General features: G+C 37.1%; 1 protein-coding gene across 1 annotated transcript in view; it reads left to right on the forward strand.

Moving 5' to 3' along the window:
• The window catches only part of HERC2 (E3 ubiquitin-protein ligase HERC2), a 971,627-nt gene that overhangs the window by 95,437 nt on the left and 857,694 nt on the right, over window positions 1-18,496 (forward strand). The window contains exons 9-10 of the mRNA XM_090372402.1: window positions 11,835-11,996; window positions 12,894-13,088. Of these exons, the coding sequence (XP_090228528.1) occupies window positions 11,835-11,996; window positions 12,894-13,088 (357 nt within the window). The remainder of the gene's footprint in view (window positions 1-11,834; window positions 11,997-12,893; window positions 13,089-18,496) is intronic.

Here is an 18,496-nt window from a genome sequence, read left to right on the forward strand (position 1 = left end):
CACCACTTATGGATTCTCCATATATTTTAAATTGGCAATTTTTAACTGTTTTGAAATAGCCTTATTTATTTTTTAATTTACTTCATATTTAAAATTTTTTATATTATTAATTTAACCTGAAATAAATTTGTACATTGCATAAAAAAAAAGTACATATGATTGTGTGTAGATCCCAATGACAGGATCATGATATGCAGTGCTGATAGTTTTAGCATCAGTCTACTTTAAGCAGGACAGTTTGCAGTTCATTATGACTCTACATAAATTCTTATAGCTTGCGATAGTTTTCAGGCAATTTCATTTGTTTTTCTGAGTCCATTGGTTAAATAGATACCTAAGCCAAAATTCATATTGAGATTATCATTTTAATGGCACTGGAACTTGTGGCTTGCCTCCATATCATGTGTTTGTCTGTAGAAATATGCCATAGGCCAATTTTCTTGTTGTGAGGGCTGAAAAATCTGGAATAACTCTTGGGAAGTGGGGTTTACTCCCACCACTTAAAATTGGTTGAATACAGCTTTGAACCTAGACTTCTCTAAACAAGTTTTACATATGATGTATTGTGCTGACTAACCAGCCATGCAAGACAAATACTCAAGGTAGGAGTTATGATTTGCAGAGTTCTTAGGTTAATAAATTACTTTGGTTAGGGTGACAGTTTTTCAGTTCATTTAGGCCTTTTAAATAGCCATGATTTTCAGTTTGCTCCCCATTCTTTCAGTTCACTTTTGGTCACTGATTTATTTTTATTTTTGGTTGCAGAAACCTTATCATATTTGATAAGGTTTGACAATTAATTCATATGCAGCTGCTTTGCTTTCATCATAAATACTCTAGTCTCTGAATAGATTGATATAGACTATGATGTTGTAGCCGAGTGGGCAGGAGCGGGAGTGCAGTAGTACACGCTCTTTGAGTAGACCGGGGTTCAAGCCCCTGACTGCTGAATACGGTCAATCTGCCATCCCGCACTGGACCAGCGTGGCAGATTATGGTCCATTTCCCTCAGCATGAATTGTTGAGGAGGCTTCCACCCTGCAGTGGGTTGATAATGGCTGCACTTTACTTTTTTTTACTGTAATCTATATTACACATTGTAATTGAAATAAAAGTTTTTCTTATGTATTTCCCCCTCTATTAATGTATAGCAGTATTAATATTAAGTAAATTTAGGACTGTGAAGCTTTAAGTTATGAGTAATTTATCAGGGGTAAAGGGAAGGGTTTTTGCTTTTGTAAAGGTAACTACAGTAGTCTCAGAGATGACGTTACCAACTGATGATGTTACCAATAAAAATTGTAAATGGGAAGCATTCAAGGAAGTAATCTTGGATGCTACTAGGCTTTTTGTCCCAATTAAGAAATAATGTTCTAGGTTTAGGCCCAAATGGATGTCAGATGAACTAATGAGACTTGTGGCAGAGAAGAAAAATGCATGGGATATGTATAAATTATCAGGTCACACAGAAAGCTATGGTAGATATAAGCTAGTCTGTAATCAAGTCACAAAGGAGGTTAGGCAAGCGAAGGCAGATTACGAGAAATCTTTGGAAAAGGATGGAAAGAAAAACTGTAACGACTTCTTTACTTATATAAACTCTAAAAGGAAGGGGATGAATCAGTTTGGTCTGCTTGATATCAATGATTTGACTGTATTTTTTTGTATTTTTGTATGGGTGGCTCCTAGAACAAAAGTTCATCTCCGCCTCGTTGCTCTGTTCAGTTTTTACAGACTCTGTCAAGGTAAAGCCAGTGTGTCATGTAGAAAAAAAAAAGTTACAGTTAAATGAAAGAGATACAATTCGTGGATTTTGGGAATACCTAATTGAAAAGATGGTTTCGGAAGAATTAAAGCATTTAATGGATGCTCTGAGTACGATATCAATTTCATCGAGTGAATGTGAATGATGATTTTCACAAATGAATCTGATCGCCAGCCCAACCAGAGCTTCGTTGATGACAAAAACAGTTTCTTCACTACTGTTTCTTAAAATTGTAGGCCCACCGCTGACCTGCTTCGATCCAGCAAAATATGTCGATTCGTAGCTGCTTCGGAAACGTCATTCAGCAACAGACACAAACAAGAAAAGAAGTCGGCATAGTGCGTTGGATGACAACTCAATAAAAATTTGGAATATTCTACAAAAACTGTATTATGAAATTATTTTTACTTATTATTTTTAGGGACCAAAGTCTAACGAAGGACCCCTGTAATGTCACTTGGTTGTCTGTCCATCCATCTGTCACAGCATTGTATCTCTGGAACCACTCAACCTATTGACTTGAAATTTTGCATGGATTTGTACCTCATGTGGGCCAACATAATGCCATATTGATCGTTATTGACAAAAATCTGTCTGAGAAATGGGGTGGGGTAAAATGTGGGGGGACAAAATGTTGTTGACAACCTATAGCTTATTATACACCATTGGAAAGAGCTCAACGAGTAGGTTTAAAATATAATTTTAAAATATTTTTAAAATTAAAAATGGCGGTGCCAGACAGGAAAATATAATTTTTGTGTCCCCCCCTCTATTTCCATCGCTAATGGAGCTAAAAATTTAAAAATCACATTAGTTATGCATTATTTGATGCTTATCAAGGGAAAACTATTCCAATTGAAATCTATCATTTACTTTGTGTTAAAATTAAAAAACCAATTTTTTATTGCACTTCAATAGCACGCTTCTTTGAACTAAGTAACTCTCCTTTTGGTGACAAAAAGGTTGCTAAATAGTTAATAATTCTATAAAGGTCATTTATAAATTTTGTGACAAGAGGTATTTTTTAACAATTTTCAAAGCTGGAGTTATTCCGGCAAGGAGGTACTCAGAGAGCCAGTGTTGAGGTGGCGGTGGTGGGGAGTCTTGCACGGCCCTCACTTGCCAGTCGCTTGTACCCCAAGACTTTAATCACTTCTCCAGGAAGAAGTCGGAGTCACTTGTCCCCACTCTTGTCATTCACAATAACTGGAAAGCAAATAGACAATGTTTCGTTAGTTTCTCAATTTTAGGCCAAGCTGGGGTACTAGAAACTTTTTTCAGTTACCACAAAGCTCTCTATTTGAGATACTACACTAATGACCATCCATGATTACGGACCCTTCATCTTGAGTGCCCGGCACTCAGTAGTTGACCGATTTATTTATTATTTTACTCACATTTTACTTATTTTTTTATACACTTGAATAATAAATTTATGCTTAATAAACTGCATTAATATACTAAATTTGTTGTTCTTATTCCAAAAACATTACTAAGAAAGTAACAATATCAGGAAAAAAAATTTTTAGAGTACTTTTTTGTATCCTTTTAATTTTCAATTTTTACTGATAGCAAAGAACGAGTACCAGAACCTATTTTTTTACAAAAAAAGCAGAGGGCTGGTGAAATAAGGTTTTTGCTTTCAAACCAGAGGGTGATGTAAACAGTGATAAGTCGCTCGAGCATTTTCTTAAGGTTGGCTAGTAGTGCTGTTGGTCTATATGAGCGGGGGTCTGTCAGTAATTTGTTGGGTTTTGGGATGAGACGGAGCATGGCTACTTTCCAAGCCTGTGGGAAGTGTGAATTTTCCATACATTTGTTATATAGGAGCAGAAGATGGTGTGGTTTCACTTCATAGAATCTGATTATGAATGCATCCATCCCCAGACACTTTTTGATGTTTATTTTTGACAGAGCAGAGTCAAGCTCTTGCAGTGAGAAGGGATCGACTTGAGAGTCTGTTGTATATTCTGTGTTTGCTTTGCGTATGGTTTGGTGCTCCAAGGGGATCATCCTCTGGGAATAATTTATCAATTATTGTACTCACTGAGTCTGTCCAGTTGGTTGTTTCTGCATTGTCTGTTTGTACCATGCCGTATATATCCATTGTGTGAAGGTTTTATCTCTGGCTAGCTTATAGAAGAGTCCCCATGGGTTGGCATTTCCTGATTCTTTTACAAATTCTGTCCAGGTTTCCTTTTTCTGTGTGTCAATAGCTTTAGTATAAATATTCTTCTAGTTTAGGTAATGTCTGTGGACCTGGGCAACATCTGGGGCTGGCCAGTCTCGGTGGTTTTGATATCTCTTCCATGCCTGGTTGACCTCTCTGCGGAGTTTGGCGAGTTCTGCTGCCCACCATGTGCAGGGCATATGTCTTTGGACCTTCTTCCTTGTTGACCGGTATACTGTTTTGAGGATTGATTCTTGGATTATATTGCAGTACTCCTCAGGGGCAGTGTTTTTGTACTTAGTTGGGGTCTGGTCATGAAAATCAGCATTAATGGAGTCTTAAAATGTTTTCCAATCTGTCATTCTCAGTGAATTCTGGAATTCTCGTGCTTTTGTTTGTCACTTGTTTCTTCTGTACAATGGAGAAGGATATGACTCGGTGGTCGCTGAGGGTCCAGTCCGGAATTGTCTTCCAATCCAGAACCTGGTCCCTCAGGTCATTGGTGGTTATTGTGACTTCAATATTTGATTGCCCCGTAGAGCTGCAGTAGGTGGTTAAATGGTTTGGTAGGTTTTGTATCTGTAGATTTCTGCTTTGGATGAGTTCCTCCAGCAGAAGTCCTTGGGCATCTGGGGTTGTGCTGTGCCACCTCCGGGATTTGGCATTTACATATGCGGAGATTAGCATATTGCACGTATTGAGGAGGTCGAATGCACAGTCTAGATATGCAAGAGAATCCTCAAAATTCCCTGCTTGTGGGCAGTAGAGGGAGATGAAGTAAAAGGACAGCATATAGTACCTGATTTGTACTCATGTTGCATATTTTGTGCAGAGTCCATGGATGACCAGCACATCAGTTTTCTTATTCTGGATTATTATGCAAGTCTTTGGATCAGTATTGACGGGTTGTATGACTCAGGTTTGAATGGAATACCTCAGGATTTTGTGTGTATTTCCCGGGGCTATTTTTGTGAGGAAGGGCTCTTGGATAGCTGTTATATCTATTTCATGGTCCTTTGCAGCCTTCCTGATCTCGTCTGCCAGTTCATGACCTGTGTCCATTTGTTTGCATTACTTTGAGTCTAAGTAATGTGTTGTTCCCTGCATATTGTCGTGTTCTGTCTCCGTGCTACAGGTGCAGTTTGATTATCAGTTGTGTCGTTGTAGGCCTAGCCATCCGTGGTCCTTAGTCTTGCTGTCTCTAGTGCTCTTTGGTATTCAGGGCATGTCGATTCCCTGACTTGAGTGCTAAGTCCCTCTTCCTTCTTTTACAGTTAACACAGCTGGGGGGTTCATCCTGATTTGGACACTACCTGCACATGTCCACTGCATGCACAGTGGCCACAGGTTGGTGAAGTGAGTGCAGTGCTGGGATGTATGACCGAACCCCAGGCAAATAAAGCACTTAGTTATAATTGTAAAAGGTCTGAATCTGTGCATCCCAAGTAAAGTCTGTCTAATGTCATAACTTTCCTAAATAGGTTGGGAGACAGTGTTATCACTCGATGGTACATTGCGCTACTCCTGGCCTTTGTGGTAAATCTGAATGTGTTCTCGTTCTTGAGGTCCTCAAATGTAACTCCTAAGTCTGCCAAGTTCTTATGGTATAGATCTTCAATCAGCTCATCATTATTAGCCAGATTTGGGATGTCGTACACAAGAATTGATGGGTTGTTGTGCCTAGGGGGGTTGCTGGCCACCTCCTCTTGGAAACCACCACTAAGAATGACTTGGACAGTTGCCAAGGCAATACTGTCCAAGTCATTCTTAGTGGTGGTTTCCAATAGGACTCCTCCATTGCAGATTGGTCTAAGGGATTTAACTTTAACAGTTTTGAAATCTTTCCTCAGGGTGGTCTGGACTAATTCTTTAATCTCGGCACTGGTTTTAAATTCTGAATCTTGTGTTGCTCTCAGTAAAAGAATATGCTGAGGTTTTTGTGGTTGGGGCTTTTGTAGTCCCAAGTTCTCCTTTTGGAAGTTGCTGCCTGGATGACATTGGAAGAGCTTTGACCATTGCCCAGGACACTAGCATACGACTGCACAGGGAAACTGTCTGTACAACTAGTTGCATTCTGATTTTCAGACTCAATTGAAGAAGGGGTGGTCTTGGTGAAAGTATCCACCACCTTCTCCAGAATAGACTACTTCTGCCTGAGTTCATCGTTTATTGCCTTCAGCTTTTCATTCTCTGTGAGAAGTGAGGTGGTGATAGTTTCTAGACCTGCCCAGAGCTCTTGCACGTAGTTCCCTGCTGACCTTGTAAACCGGTTATTTTCATGATTGACAAAGGCAACCAGATTTTTGTGGAGTACAGTCACAACTTGGTGTAAAGAGGTGGAAACCATAGCATCGTTAATCAGTGAGGTGGTGTCTGGGATGGCCAGCCTTTTAGAAGTCGGTAGCCCATCTGCAACTGATTTTTCCAGCGCCGATTGCAAGGATCGCTTGTTGGAAGCTGATGCTGGGTTTACTATAGCTGGTATTTGTGTTGAGTTGGGTGCTGTATTGGGTGCTGAGGCTGCAGCAGTGGCTGTTGCTTCAGGAGGGCATGTTGGGATGGCTGAGGAAGCTTGCACATATTTATCTAGGGGGTCATTCATGACATTGGTCCCTCTAAGGATGGGTGAAGCCAAAGAGAACATGCTGATGGTAGGGTTTGTGATACCTGAGGGAGCAGTAGTGGGAGGTGGCAGATGCAAGGCAGCAATTGGAGCCAGAGCATTCGCGAGGGATTCCAAGATGGATGCTGCTACAGGCGTGGACAGAAAAGTCCAGTTCTGTAGGGTTGATCTCATCAAGTGGTGCAGCAAGGGATCCACTAATATCTCTCTCCATAGGATTAGTAGAGGTGGATGGAGGTTGGGACTTCGGGACTTTGACCTCTTCTTGGTCTTCTTCTTTCTCTTTTCTTTTGATTTCCCTCCCAACTTCATGGTGGAGGGGGTGACAGCTGGACCTGAATCCTCCACTGCCTCTGGTGTTGAGGAGCTAGATTCCTCTCTAGAACTCATAATTTATCCAGTCTGATTAATTGGATATAAGGATAACCAGTGCTGTGTACAGTCTACTGATGTTCTAAGTGTTCTCCTGAAAATTCAGGATTAGTCAGTGAGTGATTTTCAGAAATTGTAAGGTCTAATTTCTACCGCACCGTGTCACTGCAATGGTGGAGAAGTGACTGGGTGTTGTCCTGTGGTGATGTGTGTCGTCATGCTTACTCTATTTAGCCTTACCTCGTTCCGGTACACTCATACGTTACCTGTCTGTCCAGTCACGTGATTAACACTAATTTGTATAAAATCAAATTTCAGCCCTGTTATCTAATGATGACATCTCAGAATACATATTTAACAACACTATAATATATTATAACACTATTAAATCTAGTGAGTAGGTAGAGACTGTCCACAAGCAAGGAACAGCCAATTGTAGTGATCCTATGATGTAACGTGACTTGTTGGGAGCAAAGACCTTTGTTCTTTGGTGGTTCGAATGGAATGTTATTTTCCATAGACTAACTACAGTACCCCCACAACTGCACTTAGAAGCTATTTAACTTCAAAATTTTTACCACTTAACACTATATAGTCAACTGCAATACTGATGATACGCATTTTAGATCTGATTATGGCATTATTTTCACTAAATTCCACTAAATTCACTAAACACAGTATGGGTTTGTTAAGGGGAAGTCTTATCTAACCAATTTGATTGGATACTATGATGTGGTCACAAAGGAACTAGATACAAAAAATAATTTTGATATTTCAGGAAAGCTTTTGATATTGTTGCACATGGAAGACTACTGTACAAATTAGAACAGTATGGTATTAAGGGCAAGTTGCTACAATGGATAAATGGATGGTTGAGTGACAGAAGATAGAGAGTGATAATCAATGGACACTGCTCTTCGTGGACTAATGTTATTAGTGGTGTCCCCCAGGGTTCAGTGTTGGGTCCATTGTTGTTTTGTATATTTATCAGTAATATTGATGAAGGTATATCAAGCTTAATGTCAAAGTTTGCAGATGATACAAAGGTTGGCAGGGTTGTTAGTAACAGTAATGACAGCATGCTGCTGCAACAGGATCTGGAAAAGTTGGGCAGATGGGCTGAGAATTTTCAACTGAAGTTTAACATTGACAAATGCAAAGTATGTATATGGGTAGCAGTAACCCCAGAGAAATGTAACTTACTAACTAATGTGCAGTCAGATATGAAGTTTTCTGACAGTGCAGACAGGCTGGCAGGGTAGGTCATGGGGGCTTGTTAATGATGTACAGGAATTTTGCTAGCAGGGATAAGGAAGTGATTATCCCCTTGTATAAGGCAATGGTCAGGCCACACCTTGAGTACTGCATACAGGTCTGGAAGCCTCATTTTATAAAGAATGTAGAGCTGCTAGAAAGGTGCCTCCATAGCCAGGTGGGCAGGAGCAGCATTGTGTAGCACACGCTTCTTGATTAGACCGGGGTTCGAACCCGTGACCACCAAATACGGAGGATACGGAAAGGTCAGGAAATGAACACCGCAGGTCCCCAGAGCAATGTGGCCTTAGTTGCTAATGCTCCTAAAAAACAAATAACAACAACAACGAGTACAGAGAAGAGCAACAAGACTGGTGAGGGGAACAAAGGGGTGCTCTTACGAAGAAGGGCTTAAGTTCTGCAAATTGCAGAGTCTGGAGATTAGGCATCTGCGAGGTGATCTGATTGAGGTGTATAAGTCCTTGATTGGATTGAGCAGGCTCACTGCTGATGGGAATCTTCCTCTTGCTCAGATTACAAAACTGAAGGGGCATAAACTGAAATTGAGGAAAGACAGTTATCGAATAGGTGTGCGGAAATTTGTCTTTAGCCAGCGGATATTTGATATTTTTGGAACAAACTTTCGTCTGTCGTGGAAGTTGATAGCTTAAATAAATTCAAGGAAGAAGTGGAAAAACTTTTGGAGGGAATGGATAGGTGAAATGGGAAGTTTTTTTTTTGGCACCTACTAATTCTAATTTGTGTCTGTGTAATTAAGTGTTATGTGCACTTAAAATGCTTGACTTAGTGCATTATGGCCTCAGCTGCCAATGTGCCATTAAACACCAAAGCAACCAACCAATTTAAGACATGCTTACGAGGGGATATCAAAAAGTTTGTACCCTGCTCTAGATAAAACATCATTAAGAAGATGCCATTTTTAATATAAGCTGTCTACATATTCAATAACTTAACATATGAAATTTCATTACCATAGGTGGAGCCCGTAATGGTTTACAAAGTGGAGTATTAAGCAGTGATCAAGTTCCTGCATTTGCAGGGCAAGAAAGCTCAGGAAATTTACTAAGAAATGAAAGCTGTGTATAGGCAGAATTGTCCATCCTATGTCACTAAAAAAGTGGAAATGGGAGTTCCAGTGTGGTTGTACAAGTGTCTTTGATGAGCCAGGAGAAGGAAGGCCATCAGCATCCACAGACAGTGAGATGGCTGTAAAGGTTGAGCAGCTGGTGCTGAGTGACATGTGTGTGACATTTCATTTCATTGCAAATGCAGTGGGAATTAGTTATGGGTCTGCCCACAGCATTTTACACGACCATCTACACATGTCTAAGGTCCCTGTATGATGGGCTCCAAGATTGCTGTTGTCTTTGCAGATGAAATGTTCTCACCAACTGTTAGATTTGTGTAATGCAGATGTTAAGAACTTTTTTGATCAGTTGGTGATAAATGACGAATGCTGGGTGTACCAGTATGATCCGAAGATGAAAGACATGTGAAAGCAGTGGAAGCACACCTTCTCCCCACCTCCCAAAAAGGCAAAGGTGATGTTGTCCGTGTTTTGGGATAGAAAAGGGGTTATCCTGACAGATTACCTACCTTGTGGTTCCACACTTACCAGAGAATACTACAGAAATCTTTTAAAAAAGTTGTTATGCTTTGAAGGTGAAATGGCGTGGAATGTTAACCAAAGGTATCTGTCTTCTGTCAGACAGTAGTGGGTAAAGTACCTGCCCGGCAACCCAAAGGTCGCGGGTTCGATTCCCGCCTTGGGCTTGGATCAAAGTACTGCAAAAACCTTGGGAGGTGCAATATGGCCACAGAAGCCGATGCGCCAACAACTACCAAATCAAATCAAAAAATCTGTCAGCGCACTGGCTCACATGGCCGTTGCCACCACCACCATGTTGTTGCCCAGTGTGGCTTCAAGCTACTGCAGCACCCACCCTGTTCTCCTGACCTAGCACCGCCAGACTACTTCTTGTTTTGAGAAATGAAGAAACCATTGCTTGGATGCTACTTTGATTCGTCTCAGGAAGTTATCAGTGAAGTGGAATTGTGGGCAAAAAGTGTGGACTTATATGATCAGGGCATTAAACAACTGATCCATAGATGGGAGAAATGTGTTACTATACATGGAGAGTACATAGAAAAAAGATTAAAGTTCCTGTGAAATTTCACCTTTCTAGGGCTATTATTTCTAGTTAAGGGTACAAACTTTTTTATACCCCCCCCCTCGTAATTATACACACAAATTAATTCATGCTCAGTAACTTTACTTACATCATAAATATTATAGTCTGTGAATACATTGATATAGACTATAATGTTTATGGTAAATACTGTAGTCTATGCAACACATTGTCATATCTAAATAAAAGTTTTTCTTATATATGGAAGTATTAATACTAAGTAAATTTAGGACTCAAGTTATTTACTCATAACTAAAGTAATAGGAATAAATAACTAAAGTTATTTACTCATAACAAGTAATGAGTGTTTACTCATAAACACTCATTACTTGAGACTACGAAGTCTCAAGTAATGAGTAATTTAAATGTACATTTTAAATAACACAAATGCATAAAATTTAAGGTAGAGCTAAGTTGCTAAATTAGCAAAACTTATCATTACTTAATAGAATGACATCTCTCTATACATTAAAAAATTTTTCCTGCTTGTGATATTCATTTGAGCCAATGGGAAAAGAGCGCTGGGAAATTACAACACTTATTCGAGCAAATGGGAGAAGAGGGCAGGGAAATTACGTCAGTACAAATGCACAGGTAAATAATTAAATAGGTCCATTTCCTGATTATATTTCGATCAGTGCGTTATAATGTTTGCATATTAGTATAATGTTATTATTATACAAATAATGACATTATACAATACAAAACTATACAAATATTAAAAAACACTGAAATATTTACAATCATACTGGGTTCCTTCATCAGCTAATGTTAGAATGGAACATCAAATTATGCCAAGTGAAGCACATGCTTCACTCACTCCACTCTCTCTCTCTCTCTCTCTCTCTCTCTGCATCATTTGTTGTTCCACTCTAACATTAGCTGATGAAGGAACCTGAGATCTGAGATAATTTGTAAATTATTTTGTAATTATATAAATATTTTAGTCCTGCTATTCCTAATTAACCTATGTAAACGCAGTTAAATAATTAGACAGTGATATTTATTCGACCTTGATAATGCTTATGTGGTGGGGTAGCCAATGGGAGAAGAGGGATGCAGGTCACATGGTACAAGTGGGAGGGGCAATTACGTCACTACAAATGCACAGGTAAATAATTACAGAGGTCATTTTCGGATTAGATATCGATCAGTGCATTTTGACAGGTGTATCTTTTATGTTGAAAAGATTTGACTTACTCTGTCGTACATCCACTGGCTGGACGAGTGCAGTGGGAAGGGGGTGGAGCCTCCTAGTTATTATTATTATCTAAAGTGTGTATGGAGATATGTTGTTTGTTTGACTTCTGCCATAATTAATGTTTGACAAGTGCATTTGACATATTCTTTTCTTATATCAGTTCAATTATTAAATTATAACTGTAAAATTATTTTTAGTTATTTTTAAAACTTATAATTAATAAACTTCATTTTGTTTAGAATGGTTCAGTAATGGTTAGTCCAACAGAAGTATTTCTTCGTTTCTTGGAAGTACCTGATGATGATACAGTATCCATTGACCTTCGTCAAACAGCTGTTGTAATTATGTCTCATTTAGATAGGTTAGCCACTCCATTTGAACCTAGTGGGAATCATCCAAAGGTAATAAATTGTATTTTACTTTTATGTGTACTAAATCTGAATAGTCATTGGCAAAATTTTTTGAGAAAAAGTAATTCATTTTAACATTTCCTTTTAATTTCCTTTTATTTGACATTCGTTATTTTAAATCAATTTAAATTCATAAAGTGATTTTAAATAAACTATTAATAGTAGTAAAATATGAGGAAATTAAAATACGAATGAAATTTTTAATAAAAGAGCATTAGCACTAAGTGTCACTACTAGAAACACTTCTCAAAAGAGTCTGTACATCGCAATATTACAATGCCTTGAAGGCCTTGAAGGCATTGTAATATTGCATGATTCATTTTAAATTAAAATTGTGCTGCATAATTTGCTTATTTTCTTATAAATGGAGTTTTCATTCATTTTACAGTTACCTCTGATTTCAACAGAAGTGTTAGTTTTTTACTTTCCAAGAAATATATTTTTTAAAATGTTTAGCCCACCTAGATGGTCATCTGGTTTTTTTTTTTTTTTTTGGGAGTGGGACCTAGAAATGCATTTTATGTGCTTGTATAGAGTAATTATGAAGTAATTTTGCAACTTAAAAAAACTTATGGTGACTGTTTTTAACATGAAAGCAAAACAAATGGCATGACAGCATGGAAGGCACTGTACAAAGTTTGTTATCATGTATCACTTTCAGAATTATCCAATTTTGGATGTGATAACATATGTCCAGTACTTTAACAGACATTGTGCAATAGGTCTGAAAAGTAGCTGTTCACATGCTTTTTTTTTGCGACAGATATACCTCTACCTATTTGCATTTTGGCTGTTTTATAGCATAAACAATTTATAATTGATTACTTTGTGCTTCATATTTTTATAATTTTACTTTCTTGCTTTGAAATTGCTTGTCTTTATTTTCAGGGTTCTGGTACATTACAAGATGTTTATGCTTGGGGATGGTTGGGATGGAATGGTGGACTTGTGGGAGAATTGCCGTTACTATGCGAAGCATTTGCAGAGTTGCATGTAGCTCAGATAGCATGTGCTGAAGTGTGCCTTCTTATTCTTAGTCGAACAGGAAAGGTTTTTACCTTGCCATACAGCTCTGAAACAGTGGTAAGTTTTTATAACACAATAATCGTTATAATATTTTACAGTAATTGTTTTTAGTTTTGTCTTGTCATATTGTTTAAAACTTCCAATTAGCTTTTACTTCATCTATACAGGCAACCGCTGTATAATACGGTACGTCTACAACACGGTTTCGCTCTAACACAATTGATAACGTGCGGCAATCCTCGCACAACAGGTTTTTGCTCTAACCATGTTAGAGCGAAACCATATAACATGGTTAGAGAATTGCAGCAAACCTTGCATAACGAGGTATTTTTGAGCTTTTATGCAGAGAATATGTTGGATATAATTTTTCAACGTTTCCATTCTCTTTTGTGAATCCCTGCTTTTGGCTCGCTAGTCGTTATGCAAAAAAATAAAAAAATAATAAATGAATAAATTAAAAATACGGGGAAATCCCCATATTTTATTTTATTGGGAAATCCCTGTGTTAGGCTCTGTGCTATCGAACTTATGGAAAAAAATCTTGATTTCAAAGTTTTATTACTATTGGATAAAGCGTCAGCCCATCCAAACATTGAAGTAATATTGCTACCACCTAATTTTGACTTAACAACTTCTTTAATTTACCTTTAAAACTCATTACATCAGAAAATTGTTACAATAGATTTTGAAAAAAATTGCTTCTGAATCTATTGAAGTGATGGAGACATGGAAACATTTTTCAATTGTGGACTGTATTGAATCATAGCTTTATCGCTCAAAGTAAAATCAACCATCAACATTAACTGGGTAGTGGAAAAATGTATGGCCAGAGTCAGTTCATTCAGGAAATATGGTCGAATACAACTTGCTAAGTCAGTAGGAGGGAAGATTTCAATGATATGACTACTGAAGATGTTCAAGAATTACTGGTAGAAAAAGAGGCTGGCAAAGCAGATTTGGTGGAAATGGCATCGGAAGTAAACCAAATCAATTCAGAGGATGACAGCGCAGATGAAAATTCTGAAGTTCCAAATTTTACAATAAAAAGCATACGGGAAGGCATAAACTTAGCCGAGCAGTTAGAATCTTATTTTTTTGAATGCAAATCCTTTGACTGAAAGGAGCACAAAGTTCAAAATGGAGCTTCAAAAATGCTTAGCTCCATACACGAAATGTAGATGTTGCAGAAGAAAGTTCAGAAGGTGAAGATATTCTGCAACAGAGAAAACGTTCTCGTTTGGTTGTGCTTAACAGCGATGAAGAGGAAGAAAATTAAATGAACGTACATTATCTGACATATAAGTACAGGTAGTTCTCGACTTTACAAGTTAATTCGTTCCTAACGCATGTTTGTAAAGCAAAAACTCGTAAAGCGCGAATTCATTTCCCAAAGACAATGTAAAAAATAGGGGTTATGTTATCAACAATGAAATTAGTTAGCTAATTAGTTTATGTTTAAACAATGATTGATTTATCCAAAGAAATGAAAACGTAGCCTGTAAAATCAAGCAAATTATAATAATAGAGAAATTATTTATGACTTACAAATGTTAATGTTTATTCTTCATCATCATCGACTAAATACACACTCGTTGATCACTCATTATTGGCTCGACATTCATTGGTTTGTTGCACAAGGAGTTGTCTTCTTCAGAAATGCTTCAAGAGACATTTGTTTCCATGATAATCTTCTCTTTTCTTTATAAATTTCATGATTGCATGCATAAGCATTTTTTAACGGAACGCACAAATTGCAACTAACATGATTTGCGTGGTGTAACAAGTTTACGAAGCTTAAAAAAAAGGAATGAAGATAAGATTCTGAAAATTTATTTATGTTTTTATATGATTGAAGATTTCAGTAAAGGAGAAACACATTTCACCATAATAATGTAAAAAACCACGCAATTCCAGCTATCGGTATTTTCACAAATGCAATAACACTGAGTTTACTATTCGTTTATAATAGGTTGGGATAACAGAAAAGCCCAATAAACCGGAAAGTGAAATTGTTTTTATTGTTTTATGGTCGTGACTTCCAGAAACGTGCTTTAGAAAAATATCACAAAGCCATTCAAAATTGGTTCTTATAACACGATGAAAGTGTAGTGTAAAAACTATAAAAATGACCTTTTAGGGAGTTATATAGCGAAAATTTGAACTTCCGAGGTCGTGGAATGAATTACCAAAAAACAATGTGTTATTGGGTTCACATTACGATATTTTCGCGATACGATGGTAATGGATTAATATCGTAAAGCAGGCAGATGGGCTGAGACTTGTATTGTATAGCTACGTGCGTGGTTTGAAATGTGGTATTTATGAATATTTAACATTCATTTTTTGCAATTAATGTTCATATTTTCGATTTTGTTGATACTTGGAAAAAAAAAAAAAAAAAAACTCGTTAGCCTGGAAACTTGTAAACCCGGGAACTCATAAAGCGAAAACTCGTAAAGCGAGAACTATCTGAATTACAGTTGGTAAGGCATTTGTTCAGTTATTACTGTTTTTAATAAAAATTAAGTTTCTGATAGTTATAAAATAGTGTATTTTTGTTAGCTTTTGGAACGTAACCCCCTTTTTTGTACAGGTTCTTAGTCCTGTATAACATGGTTTCGCACTACACAACATTTTATAGGAACCTAACTACTGCGTTATACGAGGGTTACCTGTACTTGATTATTCCATTCTTTCTTATGTGTTTTTCTTTTTAGCCCAAATGATGTCCATCATGGTTCAAAGCATTGTTACACTTCTGAGATTTGTTTTTTTCTTTTTTTAAACAATATGACGTTGACAAAACTAAAACTACATAAACTCTTAACATGCTAAACTAGCATAATCATACACAAAACCAACATATCATACACTCTTACTCTTAAAAATCCAGGTGCTTTTTAAATTTCAATCTGTCTCCTGCATTTCAGTCTTCTGTCTTTAGTGAAAAAAGAATTAAGGCAATAGGAGGTGTGAGTTTCCTACCTATCTTGAAGTGTTATGCTCTTTGTCAATTAAATAGACACAGTAATATAATGTTAAGCTGTTTAATTAAATTTGTAATTGAGCTTCAATCTTCAGTTATTAAATTTGGTAATTCAGATATTAAAATATGTATATATTTATGCATAAATATATACATGATATATAATGATTTATATACATTTGTTTATAAATAATTCAAAAGTAGTAATAGTGGCATGTGATGCAAGAAAGCAAGTGTATGAGCTTATTTAGCAACTGCCAAAAAAAAAAAAAAAAAAAAAAAAATTCACACAACCATTCCCTCTAAATGTTAGTCCAGTTCCTCCTTAAATTTATTTAACCTATCAACTTCCACAACAACAGGTGGAAGTTTGTTCCAGCAGTCAATCACCTGCTGGCTAAAGGTAAATTTCCGCACATCTATTCTACAGCTGTCTTTTCTCAATTTGAATTTATGCCCCCTTAGGTTCGTAATCTGAACAAGTGGAAGAATCCCATCAGAATTCAGCGTGCTCAACCCATTCAAGGCCTTATACACCTCAATCAGATCACCTCGCAGGTGCCTAGTCTCCAGCTGCTGCAATTTGCAGAACGTAAGCCTCTCTTGGTAAGAGGATCCCTTCATTCCCCTCACCAATCTTGTTGCTCCACTTTGCTCTCAATTATTACAAAATCATTAAGCACCCTGCTATAATTTAATAACCTTCTGGCATTTTCAATCCTTAATAACTTCTCATGTGTGAATGTAGATGCAGAATACTCATTCAGTTTGTTTCCTATCTGAGCAGGATCATCAACAGTCGAACAATCGATATCAAGTGGACCAATCAGATTCATCCCCTTCCTTTTAGAGTTTATATAAGTAAAGAAATCCTTCTGTTTTTCTTAGCATCCTTTGCCAAAGATTTCTCGTAATCTGCCTTCGCCTGCCTAACCTCCTTTGTGACTTGATTGACAAACTGTTCAAAGTAATTCGCTTTGAACAGTTTGTTCTGTGTTAAAAACAACGGTGTAATGCTTTTAATTAAATATGATTTCGAAGTCTCATTTAAAATACTTAGTAGTATATTCTATATGCAGGAAATATAATTCCACAAACACTCAGTTGCTCAAAAAAGCAATTATGCAGACATTATTAGCTTATAACGTATCATTAACTTATCACTTAGGACAGCGTTTCCCAAACTGGGGTCTGTAGACTACTTCCAGGGGGGCGGTCTGCGAAATGGACCCTCTGGAACTGGTCAAAGTATTCGTTCTGTGTATAGCAAATTAATGATAAATAAAGTTATTATTATATATTTATGTAAAAATAAGAATAAAGGAGTTGTTTTAAACATAAAACTTTAAAAATTTTTTTTTTCAGAAAACTCAGTGTTCATGCATATATATACACAATAGAGAAACATATCTATATACAGTGGATTCTGGTTATTTGGGCCACCGGCTAATCGGGGCAGCTGTTTATTTGGGGCAAATCTTAAAAAACAGAACCCAATCGAGAAAATAGCCAAGATTTACTTCGCTTAATTGGGACAAAATGCCTTTATAATTGGGGCAGAAGACCGCAGCACTGAAGATTACCCTATGATTGTTCCCAACCGTACCACGTAGTTCGGTCGAATTTCTGGAGGTCACAACCATAAAACAATAAAAACAATTAGCAGTCACCTATTTATTGGGCTTTTGTGTTAGTGAAATCTATCATAAACTGATAGTAAACTTGATCTTATTGAATTTGCAATAATACCGACAGCTGGAATTCTGTGGGTTATTATGGTGAAATGTGTTTACATTTCTATGGAATCGTCAATCATATAAAAAAAAAAATAATTTTCAGGCTCTTCTCTTCATTCCTATTTTTAAAGCTTTGTAATTTGTTACTCCGTTCTTACTTGCGTGTATCGTGTTACTTGCAATTTGTGTGTGTGTGTGTGTGTGTGTGTGTGTGTGTGCGTGCGCGCGTGTGCGCGGTGTTCTTTGTTATTGATTGCTTATCTTTTTACTGTTTTAAATATGTATTAACCACCACCCACCACCCACAAATGACATTGAACAGAAATGTCAAACTAGTTTAGTTAGTATGTACATATTACAGTACGTATTAATTATTCCGATTATCACGTATATTCTTCCGAATTTCACGTATCATTTAATTTTTTAATTGGTAAGGTAATAAAGGGTAAATTTGTACTTAATATATATTTACTTTTATAGCCTATGGATAATATTCCTCCTATTTTTGCTAATTAGAATCGCTGTTTAATAGAATTAAAATTCAATTCACAAACGTGATCACAATGACCGGCGCTTATTACACATCGTATAGTGAACGGTACTTTACAATGGTGACTCCACCATAACGTGATTTGATTGAACAGTAAACCAATTGTAAGGGGGGGGAGTACATTGTATTTTTAACTATTTAAACTTCGGATAATTGGGGCAGCTGCTTAATCGGGCCAAAATGCACTAGTCCC

Source organism: Mastigoproctus giganteus, chromosome 1, assembly GCF_048544385.1.
Source record: "Mastigoproctus giganteus isolate SK-2022 chromosome 1, ASM4854438v1, whole genome shotgun sequence".
In the NCBI taxonomy this organism is placed as follows: domain Eukaryota; kingdom Metazoa; phylum Arthropoda; class Arachnida; order Uropygi; family Thelyphonidae; genus Mastigoproctus; species Mastigoproctus giganteus.